The sequence below is a fragment of the Sceloporus occidentalis genome, unplaced genomic scaffold (genome assembly GCF_023333645.1).
Source record: "Sceloporus occidentalis isolate IW3139 unplaced genomic scaffold, rSceOcc1.0.p SCAF_335, whole genome shotgun sequence".
Taxonomy (NCBI): domain Eukaryota; kingdom Metazoa; phylum Chordata; class Lepidosauria; order Squamata; family Phrynosomatidae; genus Sceloporus; species Sceloporus occidentalis.
In genome coordinates, this window is record NW_028317315.1 from 490,046 (window position 1) to 503,954 (window position 13,909).

The following is a 13,909-nucleotide window of genomic DNA, read 5'->3' on the forward strand; positions in this document are numbered from 1 at the left end:
TTCAACACAATATGATTGTTATGTAGTTTATTCTTGTGATTCATATCAATGAATGCCCTCAATGAATGTATGTTTATTAATCACAAGGAGGCTCTTATTTATAGTCAACGTCAGCACACATATGCGGTTGAACAAAGCTAATTTTTATTTGCTCAGTTTTAGCAAAATGAGAAAATAGGTGAAATATTCCTTTGAATGAAAACATGGTGGACCTGAATGCCAGTGCTGTGTAATGAAATGCATCCGTTACTTACATAGTTGTCTGAAAGATTGATGTACAGATCATATAGTGACAAGAACCTAAACTATGTATATGATGTTTAAAGGCAAGTTTGAGCACAAAATATGGCCCCCAACACTGTAAAGTTATGTAATTTAATTCTTATGTCCCATTTGTGAAGCTATTTCATTTGTTGAAAACAACTCTTCGTTTCCTCAACGACATGATGGATGATGGATCTTGGGTTAATTGTTTAATATCTCCTCAGCGATGTGGAAGAAATAACTTTTCCACCAATTTCCTCCTTTATGATGGCTTGAACCTTGGTTGTTGTTGTGGTTGATGAACCTAAAAGGGAAGGATTAAAAAAAGAGAATGATGTCTACTATTACCCATATCTAAGTTAAACACAAGATGGACATATCACAAAATTCAATGTTTTGGCCTCCAGCATCTAAAAAAATGTCCTTAATGTCCTAAAGATTGAGTCCTGATGTACTCAATCTTATCTTTTATTGGCCACTAAAAACTCTCAACATTTAACATTGGTCTTTAGATACCAGACAGTACTTCATAGTTGCCAACACTTCTCTCAAAAAGTGACTCTTTCAACCCAAGTCTCCTAAGCCTAGTGCACCTTTGGAAGCTACAGACTGTATTTGGGGTTGAAGGCATCTGAACTAGTTTCCTTAGCATGTTCTTACCAAGGACTTTTCAGAGATTGCAAGTAAATACAAGCACAGGTAGATGAAGTGGAAGAGACATTGACCCATACACCTACATTTATCTGAGCAGAGACAGAAAACATGCTTAATCGTTGGGTGCCGATGGCATCTACAACTGCATTCAGGATTCTACAGGATGCTTCAAAAAGAACCCTAAAAAATGTATCTTCCTAAAGTAACCAGACTAGTAGCATGGTGGACCTTGGAAGGATGGATGGAGAGATCAAGATAGATAGATAGAAAATATTTCTCACCTGATGAAGAGCTACTTCCCCTGGCAATTCTAGAAAAAGATGGAATAAAATGTCAATATATATGACCCATATAAACAGTGCCTAGTACGTTTTTGAGAAAGGCATAAGGTATAATGCTTTATTGTTACAAACTATAAATGTGCTAAAATATTTACAACACAGACAAATTAGACTTTAAAATGGTTTCTAAAGTTCCCATGGACCCTAAGCCCCAATAGCCATCCCTATAAGACCCTGCCTACAACCGAAATATCGGAATTGATGGAAGTAGTAAATAATATCACTTACTTGCCACCTTCTCCCTCCAGGAGCTGGTGATATGTGGCAATCTCCTGCTCTAGACGGCTCTTGATGTCTAGGAGAGCTTTGTACTCCTGGTTTTGACGTTCCTGATCTGCACGGAGTTCACTCAACTGAACTTCAAAACCACTGATGGTAGATTGGATCTGGTAGAGTTGTGCAGAATAGTGTCCTTCTGTTTCGGCTAGTGCGGCTTCCAAACTGGCTTTCTAAAGTTAAAAAAGTTTGCTTGTTATTGGTTCATACATATAATCAGTTATTACAGTCATAGTAATCTAATATTGGTATTGCTAGGCCTTTCAAGAAACATGACCTAGAACCATTATAATCAAATTAATTGGAGGAAGTATTAATATCTACTAAACAGAGATATTTGTCCACCTTAAGGACACTGTAATGCCTATTAAAAGGTTATAATGGTTTACAGTGTGTTACAACATATAGTGGGTATGAAGGTCATTTAGGCGATTAGTATAAGGTTCTCGTCATCACTTACAGCACTGAGTTGTGACTGAAGTTCCATCTCCAGTCCCTGCATGGTGCGTCTCAGCTCTGTGGTTTCGCTCTTGGTGGTCTGTACTTGATGAGTATTGGTGGTAACTTCCTTCTGCAGAGTCTCAACCTTAAACATTGGGGAAGCGACAGTCACACTTAAATAGCCAGATATAATGTTGAAACCCTATAAATGGATTCAGCCCCTTCAGTTGTATGGGACCCTTATGTGATGCCATAGAGGCTAAACATAGCTAAATCGCTATAATTTACAGTGACTGTTTTTAACTTGTCACCATCAAGTATTGCCTCCTTATAGTATTTTTTGGTCTTTTTCAAAGAAGTGGAATATTAAGGAAAGCTGGTTTATGGGTCTGATGGCTCTAGAGTGGGTACTCTTAACATGCACAATTAACAATCAGTAATTATTATAGGTAAGTGTGTCTTGCGTAACCAGTGCCAAGACCCCCTACACAGTAGTCTAGGTTGCCTTGAACCTAATACCAAGAATAGTCAGCCATTGAATTTATACTCAGCATATCTGCATAGGAGATATTCAGGATCTGATTCATGAATGATGGAATGCCCTACCTGGCTGGTGAACCAAGCTTCAGCTTCTCTCCTGTTCTTCTCTGAAATGTGTTCATACTGCTCCCTCAGGTCGTTCAGTGTCTTGAGCAGGTCGACTCCTGGTGCAGCATCCAACTCCACATTGACTGTGCCGGCGGCTTGTTGTTTCTTCTCACTCACTTCCTACCCGGGTCAAGAAAGAGATGACATTATCATTAAGGTACCAGGTTGCCATTAACATTCAAGCACAAGATAATCAAGCCCACCTTATCCAGTGGCAGACTAGGCATTTGCACTGTGTGCCAAAAATACTACCGCTGCTAACAGGTCTTCAATTGGCAAGCATTGGGAACCCAATGATTGCCATTAAGGATTATTCTCCGCTACTGCATTTACAATATAATGGATTTCAGGTACAGTATTGAATATAGGTGTATAAGGAGAAGTGCCTATAGAACTGACAAGGTGTGAAGAAAAGTGGAATGGTGTGTGAAGTACGAAAGTGGCCAGTGAGCAGACAGTGGTGGAGATCAAGAATGGGCATCATTAATCCAAATACATCTGCCTCCAGATGTCTCCATAATATCTAAGCTCTAATCGACCAGTCGCACTTTGGTTTTTAAAGGTAACATAAATGCTAATTTCTATAGATGATCTTGCCTCCTCGTGGTTCTTCTTGAGATAAATAAGTTCTTCCTTGAGACCCTCAATCTGGAGTTCCAGGTCAGATCTGGTCATGGTGAGTTCATCCAGAACACGTCTCAAGCCACTGATGTCATTGTCAACGCTCTGGCGCAGGGACAGCTCATTCTCATACCTGTGTTTGCAAATTGAAATCAATACCAATATATGGCAAGGACATACAGGCCCAGCCTGTCCAGGATTTGTGATTTTAATGTGTACATTAATGATTTTGTCAAGGATGCAAAACACTTACTTCAGCCTGAAGTCATCAGCAGCCAGCCTGGCGTTGTCAATTTCCAGAATGAGTTTGGAATTATTAATTGTGGCAGCAAAGATCTAAGGAGGAAGAGAAGGGCACGAGTGAACATGATATACAATGCACAGCTGAGATCTGCCACCGACTTTTTTTGGCAGATTAAAGAGGAAATTGTACCATATTCTTTTTTCCTTTTTTTCAACACTAACACCAAAAACATTTTTAAAAAATGTAATTTTGAAAACAGTAAACGGTAACAGTAAATCACCTATTGCTTTGCTTTTGTAAGACAATATTCTTTGCTATTATTGGCCATCCTCATCACCAAGCCTAAAAAAACATAGCATGCTCAATGTTTTGTTTAGGGTCATAGACCTAGAGAATAATATAGCATATAAATATTTCTTATATAAATATTTTCTTAGCTTCTTTAAAGTTTTTATTCTTTACAAAGTATGGATTGTAGACATTGGTCTTGAAAATGTAGTCTGTATTACTAATGCAAGGTCTGGGTTACTTTGGGTATAAAATTAAGGTCTTTCATGCTTCAGAGAATACTAAAGAATATGTATACTCTTTTACCATGAGAATAATAAATATAGTTAAATTGTTTCTTTTTGAGAACTTTAGAAAGCCTTACCTTGTCCCGCAGTTCTTCAATGGTGGTGTAGTAGCCACTAAAGTTCTGCTCACGTACAGTGAGTGAGGTTTGCTTTGAGTACCAATCTCGGATTTTAGCCTCCAAATCGTTGTTGGCTTCCTCCAAAGAACGTACTTTATCCAGATAATTGGCCAGACGGTCGTTGAGGTTCTGCATGGTGTACTTTTCATTGCCAGAAAGTAATCCATCTCCACCACCAAAGCCAGCACCATAAGATGCCCCAGAACTAAAGTCTACCCCTCCACCAAAGGATGACCTACCACCTAATCCAGAACCGAATCCAAATCCAGACCCCCCTGATGATGCCAATTTAACACTAGACACAGACATGGCAGATCCACCGGATCCACCATATCCACCATATCCACCATATCCACCGTGGACACTGGCTGCTCTGTAGATTCCATCACTAAGCCTCGAGGAGACACCGCTGCTTGTCCTCACAGAACTCTGACTGAAACCGTAACTCATCGTGATGGTGAGAGATGATGAGAAGAACAAGGAAACAGACCAAAAATGTGCTTGGCCAAAGATTCAGGAGTGCAACTAACCTTGTCTTATGCCCTTTCTTTTATGCTGTCCATTGGGGGGGTGTGGCACTCCAAGACAGCTTTTTCTTTCTTTTTTTTTTGTTTGACAAAATTTCCACCCCTAAAAAAGCCACGTCTTAAAACCAGTTCTCAAATGTCCAACGACAGCTATCTAGGTAACAGATAATTATCTAAGTGCTAGCTGCAGGTAAAATTCATTTCTCCACTTGTATGTGTCAGAAACATTCCTACAAATGAATACAATTCTGCAAAAATTCCTAGTAACTGCAGAATGTGAACTTCTTCACTGTTACAGTAAAAAAAAAAAAAACAACTATAATGCAGAAAGACTCTTTAATAAAATTAATATATATATATATATATATATATATATATATATATATATACGGTATATATAAGTAAAATGTTATTGTTAATCTGTTGTTTTTCTCCCATGGATTGCCCTTAAGATAGATCTGTCTGATATTGTGATCCCTGCTGATTTGGAAAAGAAAAGAAAAAAAAAAAAGAATTTGGAAAAACCTAAATAAAATAAAATAATAAAAAAAAAGATACATCTGTCTGTAATAACCCAAAAACAATATATACAGTATGTGTGAGAGCACACATATACGTATAGCCAATTTTTATAGCTAAGACACTTGTATAATACCTACAGCTTATAAAATGAATAAATGTAAATTAATATATACATAGCGATAACAAAGGATATCATGAGATTAAAGATTGTATATTTAACGTTCCAAATTCTTTGGTGTCAGCATTTTACTGCTTAGAAAAAAATCTTTTTTCTTCCCCTTGGTTATAAAATATCGTATTTCAGTTTTGCCGTTAGTTCACGCGTGTCCCAAGGGCCAGTCTAGAGGCTATTTCTTAAAAGATATTTAACATGTCAAGGTAAGCTTCCTCGGGGAACCATTCTGGATGTGGCATGTTCTAGTTTGTCATAGCAAAGAAGTTGACTGCAGGGAGTTTAAGCAGTGACAAGATGGGACGTGAATATTCTAGTATATTGTAGTATAGTGTGGAATAAGTATATACTTAAGTACATGGATTCTTAGCAAGTACTTTCATCTTTATGTCACACTTATATGCCCCCTGGTTAATTCTGCAGAAGGAGAAAAATCTACGAAGAGAAATAAACAGGCGGTCGGTGTTCTGAAGAATGGTAGTAGTTACATGTGTCCAAGCACATGGGCCGGCAAAGGACCGGAAGATTTTGCAATTAGACCATCAAATAAAGAGGTCACAAGGAGTGCAGGTCAGCCTTGTCTGGGGACCCATCAAAATTACACTCATTCCTGTAAACCTTCATGGGTTTAGATGGAACTTGGATCTACTTAAGGAATGGTGACCTTTACCCGCTGCACAGAATCATCTTATTAATTCATTAATTAAGTGCAAGCTTGGGTTCTGTAAAATGTTGTTCTTGTACTTTGACTCATTGCTCGTTTGCTGTCAACACTGACCTTCTGGGTTGTTATTTTTGCCTTGAGCTCCTGACCTTTCTACTTGTAACCTGACCGTAGGTATAAGAGCAGTTCTGATCCTTGACTTTCCTGAAGTGACCATTAATCATGTCTTTGGAGTGGGTCTTGTTCAGTATCTGTTGGAACATTTAAAGTAATGATGGCCCCATGAACAGCAGGGCCATTGGTGTTTTGTGAAGATTTCAGAGACATTTTGAGCTCAGGTATGCATTTTTCCCAGCCATCTCCTGGACACAAAAAAATCTGAATGTGAGCCTATTATGACCATAGCCAGATTAAAGTACTTGGAGACCGCCCTTACCCAATGTCCTCACACAGAATATAACGGAGGAGGTTGCTGAAGATTAAATGTATTTTAAGAACTATTGTACAAAATAGGGCATATCTTAATACCTAGTTAGGGCCGACACTATTTGCGACCCTTTCCTGTGCTATAAACCTATCACTTAGTCAGCAGTTTTAAGATACTTTCATAGTGGCACCATGTATGCTTATGGGCATCCCTGTTACACTTTCACGTATGAGGAATAATGAGGACACTTTCATAACATGTTTACCAACAATCCAAAAGTGATGTGGACGTCAAGAAGATGGGACCTTTGAGGTCTTACAGCTTATGTGACTGTAATGATCCTCTATGAACTTTGGTCTACTACAGAAGGTTGGTAATATCCATTTTTCAGATGACCATTATCTCATTTTTAGCATTTTTATAGTATTTGTTCATACCAGTATATCATTGAACGCATTTTTAGGGTTTTTCCTAGCTTAGTAAGGAGACAAAGTTTATTTGATGTATTTATTATTTAGTATTTTGGGTTTATTCATAGCTTTTGCATAGAAAGGAAACATGTTTTTAGTTTGATGTATATATGACTGCATATACGTGTGAGATAAAGAAACTGTATTTGATTTAATTTCTACTAATGTTATATAAATGTATGCCATTTAAATTGTACTACCCTTAGTTAAAATGTTATGGTTCAATGATGTAGTTTCTTAGTTTGTAGGACTCTTGGAAAACACTCTTGAATTAGGTCACTTCTTTCCAGTAGAAGAGACTTCTTCTTTAACAGTTGTATGGACTTTGGTAGTTGTGGTGCTGGTGGTTGTGGCAGTACCTGGGAAAAAAGAAGAAGATCTGTAAATGCCACGTAAACGGGAACTGATAATCTAAAGATTGGAATTTTAAGTAGTCGTTGTTCCGGGAGCCTTCCTTTGTATGCCTTATATTATCTGGTGAAGTTTCCAATGCTGAATGCAAAAGCATTTTGAGTGTATCCAATAACGCTCTATTAGTAGGTCATCAGGCACATCGACGTTATGGGTTGTGACCGATCAGACTTCCAACTTAATATCTAAGGCGCTTGTGCAGTTTTTATGTATGACCACCTGCTAGCAAAGTGTAAAAATGTAGTGTGTGGCTGTGTGCATTCAGGAGGTGGCTACACTCATGTAATTTATTGGAAGCTGGCCTTAAAGTGCCAGGGTCAATTTTTATTCCTAGTCCATCCCTGCCTTTTAGGCCCTATGGGACCCTTGGTGAATCGTTTGAGGACCACATGTGCATTGTAAGAATAGTTACCTGAGCTCTCTTTTTTGGATTCGCCAATGCTAAGGGAAACAAATGAAACATGGTAGAATGAGTTAATTAACAGTACATTTAAAATGACATATTTTTTTGTATGATTTTTACAGACGCGTTGATGTTTTACTTTACGGGTTTTGGACCATGCATTTGAAAGCCAAAAGACACTGAAGAAAAAAAAATGGAAGAAGTGAAAAAGAGTAGAAAATTATTTTGGGGGTTCTGCCAAAAATCGCCTTTGTTTAGAGGTCAATAGTCCATTGGCCTACAGAATACCTATCTATAGCGATAGTTCTAATAAAACCCGTGTATTCTAAAGTTAACAGCAAAGAACAAACAGCTTCTATGGCTGACAAAAGAGATAGAAAAAGAAGATAGAAAGAAAACAGATACCGTGAAGAAACCAGTCAGGCCTGACCAGTTTATACAAGCTGTGATCTACTGTATATTGTCCGGAAAACTATGTTGCTTTGATAATCTCTGTAGAAGGTCATATCAGTCCTCTCTATGTGGTCACCTGGCTCCGTGCTCGTCCAACAGTTTGCGGTAAGTTGCAATTTCGGCCTCCAGGTGCGCCTTGATGTCTAAGAGTGTCTTATACTCCAGATTAACTCGTTCTATGTCCGATCGGAGATTGGTCAGTTGTTCTTCGATGCTGCCAATGACAGACTGGATTTGACCAAGCTGGGCGGAATAACGTGCCTCCGTTTCTGAGACCGTGGCTTCAAGTCCACCTTTCTGAAACACGAGATAAAGGGTTTTTTGCGTCATACAGCTGCTGATAGAAATATATTAGTTGTGTCTTTTCATTGTTTGCGCTTTCCTTATTCATGCCTCATTTGTTGTGTTCATTGTTTGGATTGGATGTTGTCAGGGACAGACCTTTACTTCAACCATGACCTTAAAGTATTGTGCAAACATGTTCCTAGAATAGGAATTATTGCTTATTGCTTACTTATTAAATTGCTCAGTTGTTGGTCCCCGACAAAATGATATCTCCTATTGTAGATCCTTTTCATCCATAATATCTGAGAAGGGTCTGTTCTCAATTTATTTGTAGTTGCCTCGTCTGTTGGTCGACTTACCATGCTGTGATGGGACTGCAGCTCGATTTCTAACCCTTGCAGAGTCCGTCGAAGCTCCGTTATTTCTGTTTTGCTGCTCTGCACCTGCTCTGTGTTACTCACGACATCCTTCTGCAGTGCTTCACTCTAGAAAAGTAAAGATATCCCAAGTTGGATGGACGATCTCAGCTTCAAAACATGAAAAAAGGACGGCGATGTATCGTTACCTGAGACAGGTACCAAGCTTCTGCTTCCCGTCTGTTTTTTTCGGCAATGTATTCATATTGCTCTCTCATTTCAGACAACACCTTGGTTAAATCCGTTCCAGGAGCAGCGTCCATTTCCACATTTACTGTTCCACTCATCTGCTGACCTTTGTCACTCATATCCTGAAAATTGGATGAAACAGAAGAAGTAAAATTTTGGTGCAAAGGTCTTCCTAGTTCCTACCAATCAGAGAGCATTGTTTCTGAGTGCTTCCATTTCCAAACCTCTCACTCTCACACATATCTGCACCAGCCACAATCTCCTCATCTTTAATCTCCTTCCACTCGTCTTCTTAACCCGTATGTTTTCTCCCAAAAACATATTCACTGGCACTACCAACTACACTCTTCCTGCTCTTTTGAAAAAGTGTCCTCTTGGAATCCAACACACATTGTTTTTATGTATTTAACTATTAAAAGTTCATAAAGGTGTTTCCACTTGTTCCTCTTTTGTACTTGACTAGGTTGACCTACAGTTCAGCTAGATATGGCGGTCAATATACTCAAGGTGATAACGCAGCCGCTCCCAAATAACTTTGATTGAACTTAGCCTTATCAAATCTGCTAGATATTAGACGCAGCGAGGAAGGATAGCCATGTCCTTCAACTACATTAACTACACTATCCCTGCCAGCTCGTTACTAAAAGTACTTTATTCATCTATAATCATTGTATGATTTGGACACCCACTTCTGCATGGTTCTTCTTCAGATAAGCCAACTCTTCCTTCAGATTCTCAATCTGCATTTCCAGGTCAGACCTGGACAGGGTCAACTCATCCAGCACTTTACGCAAGCCATGGATATCAGCTTCAACGCTCATACGGAGAGAGAGTTCATTTTCATACCTGAAAAAAATAATGAAAATGGGAACATTTTAAGTGGTCCAGGCTGGCCAAAATCTCTCAGGTTCTAAGATTGATTCAGAAGTCTATCAATTATGTTTTTGCACTTATGCAGACAATTACCTGAGCGTAAATGTTCCTAGAGGAGAATTGAATGTTTCCTTTGGACCGTGAGGTATAGATTATTGATACATGCTTTAAAGCATGCCCATCAATGGCACCCATGGATAACAGGTTGCCTTCACTGATCTATAATTATATACACCTTAAAAACAGCAAAATGGACTCACTTGAGTTTAAAGTCATCGGCAGCCAGTCTCGCATTATCCACCGCCAGAATTACATGGTTGTTATCTATAGTAGCATTTAGAATCTACAAAATAAAAGCATGAGACCTTTAATGTATATAAACAATGAAGGAACAAATATAGTGACAGAGAAAACCACATCCGTCTACTAGTCATGTTCCACTGGGTCAAAGATCTAATCCTTAACCGCTTAACTTTTCACGGGCTACATGTGATCAGTGATTGCTAAATCCTACAGCTTACAGGATCCTATCTAATATCCATTTATATCTTTGGTTTTCATCCATTTATTGCTATTGAGAAAACATCTGACGGACGGGCTTCTGAGGTCTCAAAAAGTTTATCTGTCTAGACCTCTTTGGCCCAAACAAAGTATTGTCGTCAACTAAAGACTACATCTTCTCTTGGACAAATACAACAGTATCCATTACTCTTACTACTGACAAACACCATTAAGGTTTGCACTCAGTATAGCTTTACAATCTCTATGTAATATAAAGCGGTTGTATCCAACCAAATGTAACCAAACGGAGATAAACATTGGGCAAACTCCATCTCCCACTGGCAGCTCAGAATTCTACTGTGGGTAGAATCATCTTCCCACCCAAAGGAACACCGGAGAACATTGCCAAAAATATTGCTTAGTTTATTTATAATGCAGTTGGATCTTATTTACACATCCTATTTTGAGAATGTAGTCAGGGAGTCATGGATAAACTCAAAACCCACAATATTTAGGTAACTATGATACGATTGCATTGGTTTGGGAGTCGATATTAAGATTGTATATAGGCACCCGGTGATACGCTGTAGCAGTGAGAAATTAGTAAAACTTCCTTACATTACATCTAAGCCTCATTTATTCAATTAGGATCTATTTATATAAAACAAATGAATGACTTGAGTGTTACAATTAAAACAATCTCGTTTACAAACAGTAAATGGCCCAAGGTGTCTCTATCCTACCCAGTGATGTTGGATAGTGACCTGCCATGTTGTATTGCTACCAACTTTAGCATCAGCTCTACACACTCATAGATTACTTGAAACAGAGTACAAATTGTACTGTATGTTGGAAGTACAAGATTCAAATAGCTTCCCAGAGTCCTGTTATGACTTGTTCATTGTTTATAAGTCTACTGAATTTTTTGCCGGACTGGCGAGTGACGACCTGCTGTGTGTTGACCTCTTCTCATGTTTTATTCCCATATAAAAATAGGCTCAATGTATTAACGCGTTATGTTTAATGGAATTTGAAAGGATCTGCATGGGCAGCAAGGTGAGCGATATATTACATACCTTCTCACGCAGCTCCTCGATTGTCGTGTAGTAGTGGGAATAGTCCTGCTCGCGCACAGTGACCGACCCTTGCTTCTCGTACCACTCATGGATCTTCTTCTCGAGGTCTGTATTGGCTTCTTCCAGTGATCTCACCTTGTCCAGGTAATTGGACAGGCGGTCATTCAGATTCTGCATGGTGTACTTCTCATTGCCAGAAAGCAAGCCATCAGCAACATTTGAAGCATAGCTTGCACCGGAACCGCCAAACGACGACCCACCACCATGCACAGAGGAAAAGTTACCCCCATAGCCTGATGATACCAATCTGGCAGTGCTGTGGGAAATCCCGGATCCTCCGAAGCCCCCGTGGACACTTGATGCACCAAGGATGCCCCCAGAGAGGCGAGAGGAGATGCCACTTCCTCCTCGCATTCCTCCTCGCATGGAACTGCTCTGGGCAAAGCTGTAGCTCATGATGGTTTGGAGATGGACCAAAGAACAGAAAGCTACCTTTAAGGGACTGGTACCGAGAATGTCAGTGTCCTAAGCTTACCCAGGCTTCCTTTATGCTGTCCTTGGCTCCTGTTGCCATGGTGATGTTTTGTAGTGGTTTCATGTACCCTCCTATCTGGATGGGTGCCATAGTCAAACCTTTCCAAATCTAACTTTTGACAGATTCCTCTGTGGCAGATGCGTATCAGTTTTCTTGTTCTCGTTTTCTTGCCTCACAAAGAAATAATTCAAAAACAAGCAGTTTTGGGCTTCAGGCTATGATCGTAACCCGAGAGTTACCTTTCTGCTTTTAGCAAAATAAATAGAAAGTTCTCCTTGCTTTGTGTACATAAAATATGCTCAGCACGAAAATACAGGGTTCCAAAAAGAAAGGTTTTCGTATTGCGGCAATAATCATGCATTAATCATACGCTTCGGATATCTTTTAAAAGAACTAGAAATGAGAATGATTCAAGTGTTTGCCAAGTTTTGAAGGATAAAGTACAGTTCTTGTAACTTCACAAATTTAGCATATTATATTTTTTTTATTTTTTTATATTTTTTAATTGTCATGTTCAGTGTTTCAGACCTGCCTCCATCAAAGACAAATTTCGTAAAAAAAAAGAAATTAAAAATAAACATTATTTCATATTATCCCCCAGTGAAGGGCACACTATATAGTATATGTATATATAACTATATATATATATATAGTATATATAACAGTAAAGTTATTCTCACCAAAGGTGGTGTTTTTCACATACGGCTCACCAGAAAGATAGGATTTTATAATATTTTTATTGATCGTTAAGAAACAAATCTGTGATCATATAGGTATTTAAATTTAATTAATTGAAGTAATCTAAAACTTGACGGATTCTCTTATGCACATTAGAAAGAAATTTTTTTATCTACATTGTGTTAGCTAAATTGATAGCTAATGAAGTCAGCTACCTATATTTAAAGGGACGAACCAGTTTTGCAGCAAGCACTGGTAAGAATATGTCCCTATTTAAATCAATGGGAGCGCTTTCTGTGCATACACATAGTAGGAGGATCTCGTTAGTCCGCTGGAATTCTCACAAGGCTTGATGGTCTCCTGACACGCCCCGCTCCTCGCCCATTTTTCGTTCAAATGGGGGTGTTTCCCGCTGCCATCAGTGGGACCGCCCACCGGCATCCGCGGGACCTCCCACCAACATCAGCAGGACCACCCGCTGACCTCAGCGTGCAGTCCTGGCCGTGTCCGGCAAGAGAAGGCTCCGGGTAGCCGGCACCGAGAAGTTCCCAGGTATGGCGATTGTACATTCTAAAAAAAAACTGAACAGTTATTTCTTAAAGCTCAGAGTTAAGGAGCAAATAGAGTAATATAGGAGCAAAAAGCATTGTATGTGCGTGGAAATCTGGAGTATTTGGGGTGAGGACGTGTTAGGGGTGTGTGAGCCCCGTGTAAGCCAATTTAGGCCAGTTTGTCCCCGAAGGGTGTTTGTAAAGTCAGTTGCTTCTGTATGCTTTAAGGCACACACCCTGCTCTCAACCAGAAAGATAAACTGCTTGCACAAGCTACACCGAAGAGCGATTCTTTGTGCTGGGCTTAGTGGTTTGGCCGAGAACCTTATCAGATATTATGAGTCATGGCTTTGTTAAGAAATATCCCAACAACAGAGGGATCAGAATATCAGCCAGCTCCATGCATGGATATAGTCTCAATATCAGGTATGTGATGGATTGTTCTTCTTCTTGCCAGGTGACCCCACCAAACAGAAAAAACAGGTCCTGACAGCCCTATGAAGGAGAGAACATTCACCCCTCTTCGGAATTTTAAGCTCTCTTATACCTTTTTTTTGCGAACACGTTAGAAAG

General features: G+C 39.2%; 2 protein-coding genes across 2 annotated transcripts; both read right to left on the reverse strand.

The window, feature by feature from the left end:
• Positions 1–473: 473 nt before the first annotated feature.
• On the reverse strand, positions 474–4,633 carry LOC149274378 (keratin, type I cytoskeletal 19-like). Its single transcript, XM_089505564.1, has 8 exons — positions 4,142–4,633; positions 3,499–3,581; positions 3,222–3,378; positions 2,583–2,744; positions 1,996–2,121; positions 1,488–1,708; positions 1,200–1,228; positions 474–568 (listed from the first exon to the last, which is right to left on the reverse strand). Exons 1-8 carry the CDS (start codon positions 4,631–4,633, stop codon positions 474–476), a joined length of 1,365 nt encoding a protein of 454 aa, XP_089361690.1.
• Positions 4,634–8,304: 3,671 nt separating this feature from the next.
• Positions 8,305–12,028, reverse strand: LOC149274379 (keratin, type I cytoskeletal 19-like). The gene is made up of 6 exons (XM_089505581.1): positions 11,573–12,028; positions 10,256–10,338; positions 9,812–9,968; positions 9,083–9,244; positions 8,877–9,002; positions 8,305–8,529 (listed from the first exon to the last, which is right to left on the reverse strand). Exons 1-6 carry the CDS (start codon positions 12,026–12,028, stop codon positions 8,305–8,307), a joined length of 1,209 nt encoding a protein of 402 aa, XP_089361707.1.
• Positions 12,029–13,909: the final 1,881 nt, after the last annotated feature.

Bases quoted from the DNA above. Each gene is read 5' to 3' on its own strand.
- LOC149274378 (XM_089505564.1), bottom strand. From the start codon at position 4,633: ATGAGTTACGGTTTCAGTCAGAGTTCTGTGAGGACAAGCAGCGGTGTC. The intron at 3,582-4,141 runs GTAAGGCTTTCT...CTTCCTCCTTAG, and splicing joins TTGAAGAACTGCGGGACAAG to ATCTTTGCTGCCACAATTAA. The intron at 2,745-3,221 runs GCAAGATCATCT...TGACCCGGGTAG, and splicing joins TCAAGAAGAACCACGAGGAG to GAAGTGAGTGAGAAGAAACA.
- LOC149274379 (XM_089505581.1), bottom strand. From the start codon at position 12,028: ATGAGCTACAGCTTTGCCCAGAGCAGTTCCATGCGAGGAGGAATGCGA. The intron at 10,339-11,572 runs GTATGTAATATA...TTTATTTTGTAG, and splicing joins TCGAGGAGCTGCGTGAGAAG to ATTCTAAATGCTACTATAGA. The intron at 9,969-10,255 runs GTGAGTCCATTT...TATTTTTTTCAG, and splicing joins GCCGATGACTTTAAACTCAA to GTATGAAAATGAACTCTCTC.